Source organism: Lolium perenne, chromosome 4, assembly GCF_019359855.2.
Source record: "Lolium perenne isolate Kyuss_39 chromosome 4, Kyuss_2.0, whole genome shotgun sequence".
In the NCBI taxonomy this organism is placed as follows: domain Eukaryota; kingdom Viridiplantae; phylum Streptophyta; class Magnoliopsida; order Poales; family Poaceae; genus Lolium; species Lolium perenne.
In genome coordinates, this window is record NC_067247.2 from 135,751,390 (window position 1) to 135,760,125 (window position 8,736).

The 8,736-nt window shown below is 42.9% G+C and overlaps 1 protein-coding gene across 1 annotated transcript; it reads right to left on the reverse strand.

Moving 5' to 3' along the window:
• Window positions 1–661: 661 nt before the first annotated feature.
• LOC127293991 (putative protease Do-like 14) lies at window positions 662–6,374 on the reverse strand. The gene is made up of 9 exons (XM_051323728.2): window positions 6,147–6,374; window positions 5,020–5,190; window positions 4,810–4,934; window positions 3,931–4,142; window positions 3,750–3,831; window positions 2,881–3,023; window positions 2,125–2,245; window positions 1,791–1,883; window positions 662–1,111 (listed from the first exon to the last, which is right to left on the reverse strand). The coding sequence occupies exons 1-9, from the start codon at window positions 6,337–6,339 to the stop codon at window positions 986–988; spliced, it is 1,266 nt and encodes a 421-aa protein (XP_051179688.1). The 5' UTR covers window positions 6,340–6,374; the 3' UTR covers window positions 662–985.
• Between the last annotated feature and the right edge of the window lie 2,362 nt (window positions 6,375–8,736).

Sequence of the window (8,736 nt, forward strand, 5' to 3'; positions counted from 1 at the left end):
CGAGAGGATCTAAGGTTGATGCTGAATTGCTGCCTTGATTTGACAATCACCCTACTCATCCCACCATGTTCACAACAAAAATGCTAAGCAGAGCACCTGCCTTGAATTAACCAAACAAGTATTTTTCTAAATGATTATCATACGCAACAGGATTTCAAAATACTTAAGCGCAAAGATTCCAACATATTCAACTATTGCTACACCCTACAACTAGACAGAAAGCGTACATCTACCACAAATAATACATCCCCATGATGAAGCATGAGAGGGACATTTCAACCAAAAGTTAAGAGACGTTGCATCTAACAACCAATCAGAATGGACCTAGGTTTTGGGTGTCACACAAGGCAGACGTGCCCGCACAAGGCACCAACCTGAAATTGCAGAAGAATCAGAAATTCCAACTCAGACAAAACATTGCTTCCAAACAGTCATGCATGCAACCGTTGAAGGTTAGGCAGTGTGCGAAAAGCAGAATTATTATTCGATGACTTTCTGCTCATTTATGACGTTGTCCACCTTTACCATGCCTTTATGACGCAAGTTCTATCAGACAAACCTTACTGGAGCTGTTGCCTATCTCATTTAGAAACATCAACAGACAATAGGCTACGCCTACGAGATTACTTATGATCAGATGAAGACATGATAAGCCCACATCTTTTGGTGAGAAGTTTTACCAAGTAAGCATAATTTCCCTCTTAGATTTTGGTACAACCACTCTGCTCACAGAAAAAGGTGCTAAACTTGAATGGACAGCCCAAAAGAAGCAAAATGAACCCCAGTTTGTTAAAATGTGCTCCAAAAGACTCTTTTTGCAAACTCAACACTGCACTATCATACCTATATTGCCTACGTTTCTTTCCCTTCTGGACCCACCCTAGCCATGCATCCAACTCAATCGAATGTCTACGGGCCACACACAAAATAAATTCCAACGAAAGTTTTAGTTGCACTGGAAAATTCTCCACTTAGCTCATTAATCTCAAGCAGATAACTGTTGATCATCTGCTTCTTCCGGTGTAACTGTCAAAATCACAGATACATTGTGCGCCCTTTGCACAAGAACTTTGCATTGCCTTCCAACCTTGTCCCACATGATGTCAATAATCTGCAACGAACACTGTATTAACTCGTTTATAAAAAGAATAATCTGATCCTCTTGAAATGATATCTCAGAGTTCGATGTACAGAACACTGGAATGAAACCCCAGAAGCGCATGAAATGTTATATACAATAGGTACCAGAGAGAGAAATCATCTTTGGCTCATAGGTGTAGATGCTCCCATTGTCAAAAAAGTATATTTCTAAATATCAAAAAATTTCAAAAAGAAATTCTGGGTGTACATCTTGACATTCTATGTTCGCACACTATGTTTCGCAAAGAAATGACATTTTTTATGGGCTGTGTAAAAAGGAAAATTTTCGGTGATTCAAAATAGCTTTTTACGTGACATGTTTTTATCTTTTTTTACGTAGGCCACAAAAAATGTCTTTTTTCCACAAACTTTTGTGAATGAACATAGAATGTCCAAATGTACATCCGGGATTTTTCTTCATAATTTTTCAACATTTTAGACTAAACTTAAAATGCATTTTTCTTAATAGGTGCATTTAGACCTATGAACCAAAACACCACCACTGTTCTAGCACCTGGCTTAAATCATTTTAGCATCATTACTTTAACTTCCGTAACATGGTATCACACGGAATCATTGCTACTTTCAAACAAGGAATATTGCAAGTGATAATTTTTTAAAAACCCACAACCAGAGGTTAGCCTAGTTACCTCTTTCACGCTTTCCACCGGTTTACCATCAAACTCAGTGACTACGTCCCCAGGAGCAAATCCTGCACGTTCAGCTGGGCATCCTGGTGTAACCTGGTTGTTCACTCATCTAGCGTCAGCATTGCCAAACTCATGCTAAAACATACCACAGAGTGACACTTCAGAAGAATAATTAGTCAGAACCAGCCGGAAACATAAAAAATAATGGGCATTGAACTGTGATAATTAGAATTTTACAACAAATTTTATTGTAGCACTGTAGTGGGGGATTCAAGAGTAAATCATCCAGGCTGCACAGTGCCTCGTCATACGAGACGAATTAAAAATAGCTTACCACTGAAACGAGGACACCTTTCCTTACATCTGGAAAAGAACTTGATCTTTCTTTAAGTTGTGCAATGATCGTTGGCTTAAGATCAAGCATTTTTAAACCAAGCCACGGATGGACAGCTCTCCTGCATAGCACATTAGAGAAATCTAAGTACCTGCTAAACATACTACGATATATTCCAAAACAACTAGGCTCACAAAGCAACATCATGTTGGATTTTAGTCAAATTTGCAACAGAGACAAAAAGACTGGAGATGGTTGCATAGCTGAGTACAACAACAACAACATCATCAAAGCCTTTTTCCCAAGCAAGTTGGGGTAGGCTAGATATGAAACCCAACAGAAATGAAAGTAAGCGAAAACAAGAACGAGAAGGAAAAAGAGAGATTGCATAGCTGAGTATATTATCATAATCCTCTGTACCAGCCAGCATACTTCATCTTGAAATCCTATACTTGCAGGTGTTGTGCAGCTGTAATACTTCTGTAATCCAAAGAATCTATTTATAAACGTAAATGCACACAGCTTGCTACCAATCAACTAATTTCTTGTATATAAAGTGGAAACTCTACCATCATGCCACTTTATTTACCTCATAGAATGCCTAGTTTGGCAAAATAAATGTTCTATACTTCTAGTCACTCCGAATGTGCAGGTCATAGCCTAAAGTAAACAAAGAAATTTCCCAATGGGGGGCGAACTACAAAGCAATGTACAATAGTTAAATGCAACCGGCATTATACAACTGAGAAGTCATACCCATTTTTCTTGAAGTGCTCCATTATTTTCACAGTAGAGTCAATTGGTACTGCAAAGCCCAAACCATTACCAGATTTAGCTTTCAACACATTAACTCCAATGATCTCACCATCGAGGTTAGCAAGAGGGCCGCCAGAGTTTCCCTGTAGCTTGCAAATATGTCAACTGTTTGTTCTAGAGAAAATTAGAGAGCAAAACAGACCACATATGTTTGTATTAGGAACATATGAGGCTACATCGGCAACAATGAAAGGAACGGGCGCCTTGTTCTTTAGGATTAGTGTAAGAAGAAAGCAGGTACACAAAACAAGATGGCATTGGCAATGATCAGTTTTGGCAGGCTACATCTTTCATACCAAAGTATCAAACTGCTTGTTGCGTACAAGAAAATATAACAACAAATCTATGGTTACCACCCAGAGTGAATAATAGATCAGAAAATAAAGTTGAGTGTCGTAACAGAAGAAGGTAAATGACAGCTAAATAGCTTAAGCTGCTACTTATAGTTTCAGATTTTGCTTGTTCTGTAATTTTTAACGTCTTCATAAAAACTGTTGGATGTATGGTCCTCACCCTTACATGGAGCTCTTAGGAATATCATTTCAACTCATGATTTTTCAGATCTACTGTCACGATCAAATATATATAATTATTGGCAAGACGTAACTGAAATTTATCCTATTTGTGAAAAAAGGCTAAATTGATTAGCCTGCTATAGCCCGGCTATAGCCTTTCTTAGCTTCTGAAAATGTCGAGGCTAAATGAAATAGCCCGCTATTTTAAACTATGATATGATACTGCGCTAATGTTTCCACTTATTTAACTAATTCATATATATGCATGTTCACATAGGAAGTATGAGATTTTACCACATTAATGGGACAATCTGTTTGTATGTACTCCCTTCGTATTCCTCCAAGACCAAGATCACTGCTTTTCCGATCAACACAACTACAAGAAAGGGGTGAAAGTGGAACACTGAAGTCAACAAATAAATAGCAAGCATGGAATCAGAAGCGAACCAGGTTAGGGTTTTACTGAAATATTAACCTTACAATGCCAGCTGTAACTGTGTTCTGTAGGCAAAGAGGGGAACCCAAAGCAACAACCCATTCACCTGGTAGAATTTTAGATGACGATCCAAGCCTTGCAGCTGGTAAAGGTGTGCTGGACTTGATCTTCACAATAGCGATATCTGAGTGGCAGTCAGCATTTAGAACAACGCCTTCAAATTCACGGCCATCTTGTAAAGTCACTGTAACCTGTTACAGTTGACCCATTTCTGAGGTAAGAAAGATAATATCTAACAAACATGTATTGAAAGCTATTCTCCTGGATCAACCAAAATGCTGCTGGAACATTTTTAACAATGAGGAAGAGGATGCAAGAGTAACTAAAGGATGTACCTTAAGCACCACTACTGTTTGGTAATTTGTTAGAAAAGGGACATTATCTACTCCTTAGTTCACTCGAATATTACCACTACTGCTGGAGTATTATACTGTGGCTTTCACTCGAATTTTGGTCCCATGCTAAAGCCTAGAATTTCAACCCTACTACTTAGTTCCACTATCTTGGCTGGTTTATAACTTGAAAGAATTGTAAAGGACTAAGGACATTCCGTTGAACCATGCATAGAGTACCCAAACATTTACTGAGTAAATTCACAAGCACATAGAGTACCCAAACATTCACATGTGTAAATTTTGCCAATTTCGTTTACATCCAAGAAACAGCATTCACCCAGGAGCAGCTGAGCAGGTTCTCCTGTAAAGACTTTGAGATTCCAACATTTGGAAAATCAACAAGTCATATTCAAGCATGATAATAGTTTCATTTGATGAAGATAAACTCCTACAGATACTGTCGGCCTGTAATGAGTAACTCAAAATAAACACCGAGAGATACTGGTAGTGTCAAATTAATAACCTTTCCACTTAGGACTGCTTTCGTGCTTTCAGTATCTGGAACAAGATGGGCGCATGTCAATATCGTTCCATCTGGATCTATGATAGTTCCTGATCCAACGCGCTTAGTTTGCTCCCATTGAGTTTCTACAAGAAATAGTTGCAGATTTACTAAAATAGCTAGTGAAACAGGTAATAAGTTTGACAACATCTACTGCAGTTACATTCACACCTTGCACAAAAGAAATGTTCACAACAGAGGGAGCAACTGCAGCTGCAGCCTCGGCAATTGAATTCCTGCTTAGACATCTCGAATGATCTGAGTTTCCACCAGAACCTTGGTTGCTCAGGTTAGTGGGTGGAACCAATGCAGATGCAAAGGAAATTATGATAGGAAACCTCCCTGTAAAAAAATTGAACACCGTAAGATATTTTGAAAAGTAATCTGTTAGTAAATAACAAGATATATAGGCAATTATTGGGCGAAACATAGTGCTACATGGGCACGTTGTTATAATGTATAGGTTGATAATGTATATGTGTATATGGGTTTGCACATAGTGTTCTAATGTCCACATGCATCCGCCCTGCCAAAACTGGTCATCAACCGGATCTCTAAATCACACCTCAATTTAGTTTCACGTTCAGAACAAATGCACCCATGTTACTATCCTGATTGCGCACTCTCAACAAATTCTCACATTAATCTGATAGAATAGGACAACAACTAAATTCTAGTCACATTGTTTTAGACACAGTTGTGTGCCGAGATAGAATTTGTTCCAAGAGAAGTTCTTAAACTTTCGCAGCTAAATACTTCAATCTTGGTCACTTAATTTTTAAATAAGTAATTAAATGTACTTCATCATTTCAAAGCTCAATGTGCAGGTCTATATCGATACTGCTAATACACGCACAAGTTCTGTTGGGATACTGATCACCCACACTCTTCTCGCTATTGCAATTCCCAAACAATGCCTCCGCCTACTGCTGTATCCCTCCACAACCTAATGCGACTCCCTTTCCTCTATCTCCTCAAAGCCAAATTGCCAAGCTTTACTTTTTTTTTGGAAATTTAATAATCATCAGCAAGGATGACTTTGTAGGATTTTTTTTTTGTAAACGTTGTTTCACTCTTTCAATATTTATGTGTTGCGAAAAATAGCTAATTTGAAACAAAATCAAAGAAAATCGTGTGAATGCCGCATAAACAACAGGTTGCCGGCTCCAATATCGAAGCTCCCCGCATGACACCACAGCGCACTTGAGACGCTAATCATCGGTAATGGAGAACTAGTGACACGACCTGCTCGTACGTAGGTGGACAACCGCAAACTAGACTGGGCAAACAAATCGAACCTTGCCACGGGGAGAAGAGGGGGTTGCTGGAGAGGAGCCCCGTGGAGGCGGTGGACAGGAGATGGCGGAGCGGCGTGGAGGCCGACACGGTGACGGCCGTGGTGGGGTCGCGGCGCTCGAGGAGGCCGCCCGCTCCCGCTGCGGCGGCGCCGGCGGCGAGGAGGAGGGTGGCGCGGCGCGGGTTCCGGAACATTCTGGAAGGTTCGCGAACGCTTTGAAATTGGATTGCGGGAGAGAGAAAATTGTTCTTCTGCTGCGAGTGACCCACTTGCTTAGTGAGCCAGTGGGCAGTCGCCGGCACTTTTCGTGTACGGCGCCGCAGCGATGTGGAAGAGCGCGATTGAGCCCAACAACGGACAGGCGTTTAAACTGCATGTTGTATTTCAACTACTTTTTGCTCGCCTTCAAAATTGACACCCGATGTTAAATAAAAGGGTAGTGCTACGCGTCGGCCAACCGATCTTGCCCCGGATCGGTCGTACAACCGCGGCTCGTTTCACGCATCGTATGGTCGAGGATTATCCCCAGGACATGTCGCTTTCATTGCAGCTGTAGTTGTGTCAGCCTGGTACAGAGTTGCATGTTGTCTCTGATCGTGCGTGTGGAGAGGTTCAATGCTTTGCATGCAGGCATGTGAAACCTAGTAAAAAAGGTTGGCTCCTAGCTGTAGGCCTGTAGCCTACCTTGACGAGTGCCCAAGCTTTACCGGTGCATGGCGCTGCTCACATGGTGGGTTCCACTTATTCTACTTGCTAAATCTCTAATCCAGCTAGCTCCACACCTAATTACTAGTATAGAAAATGTTGCAATAGTGGTAGAGTATCATAAGTTTTTTTTGTGGATCAATAAAATTGTGGAAAATGTTTGCAACATTTTGGGCACACTTTTCTAGCAACAACTATTTTGTTGTAGGTTTATTTATAACAAAAATTACCATCTATTTCACATAAATCGTAAATGGTTACAACAAAAAAATCGAACTTGTAGCTAACCACCTTCAAAACTTTACAACATCTCGGGCGTGTGTCTTCATAATAAAAATTAAATGGAATTGTTACAAAATTATTGAGCGTAAGCAAGCAGTAATTTCGAGAGAGAAAGAAACTTGTAGCTAACGCACAAAAACCCTTACAACATCTCGTGTGTGTCTTCACAACAAAAAGCACATGGGTTTCTTACAAAAATAATGAGCGTAAGCAACATCTTTAATTTCGAGCGAAAAACAAACATGTAGCAAACGCACAGAAAACCCTTACAACATCTCGCGCATGTCTTCACAACAATAATTACATTGGTTTCTTACAAAACATAATGAGCGTAAGCAACATTGGTAATTTCGAGAGAAAAAAACAAATTTGTAGCAAACGCACATAAAACCCTTGGGAGTGGATTTGGTGAGCAGGGGGGTACGTGAGCACCCCCTAGACACCGTTGGATTGCCTTTGAGATTCTGCCATCCCACTTTCTGAACTAACGGCAACATACGGTGTTACAGCGAATCTTTTTTCGTTGTCTGCATCCCACCGAAACGCTCGAGCTGGACTGCTCCTGAACGCGAGCTGCCAACAATCCGTGACTCAGGCTGGCGGCGCTCTCTGAGAATCCCAAATCGAGACAATGGGGCTCAAGGATCTCCTAACCTCAGCCATCGCCAGGGACAGGGACGGGGCCGACTATGCGCCGCTCCGCCGCGCACCTCCACATATCGGTGCTGCAAAGCCTTCAAGCGGACGAGGCCGTGGCAGACTGGCAGTGGCTTCTGCACCATAGACAATGTCGGGGCACAGTGCCTCCGCCGCGCGTGGCTGGGCCGGAGAAGGAGCCGAGGTAGGTGGAGCAAAACAGGCAGACGAGTCCGGCCTGGGTGACTGGGTCGAAGCGTAGGAGCTCGGCAGCTCGCTGCCGTTGGCGGACGGCGTGAGCGCCTGGAGCGACCGCGCGACATCATGCGTGGTGCGCCTCGGCAGGACGACCGCACCACCGCGCTAATGGAATTGAGATTTTGGATCGACGGAAGACGATGAGCAACCAGCAGTGACACAAAAATAGCAGAAATTAGCCCCGCCATGGATGCAGGTGGACCTTCGGGCAAGCAGGCAAGAGGAAATCGGGGGCACTCCTACTGAGACGGGGCACAGCACGGCGGAGATCTTCCTACCTCCCGGCCACCGTCCTCCACACGCGCGGCGCCATCCTTCCTCCACACACACGATGCCGTCCATCCTCCACCACCGCACCTCGTCCGCCGGCGCTGCCGTCATCCTCGTCCGCCGCACCTCTTCCATCGGCCGAAAAGGCATGGCTCACGGGATCTCATCCACCATAATTTGATTTGGGGGCAATTTTTCGTATGGGATCTCACTGTACAATGACTCAGGCAGACGACGCGGCCACGATTTGCAGGGGGCGAGAGCGGGCAGAGCGGCCAGATGCGGCGCAGGCTCGCTTCGCAGATCGATTCCGACGATGCTCGCCGCCACCTCCGTCATAGTACTACTACTCTAGGCTGCCAGGCTGCCATCGTGAGATGAAAACAGGGAGAGAGAGAAACAGATGGAGAAAATGTGTTCCCCATGTGACTGCGGGTCCC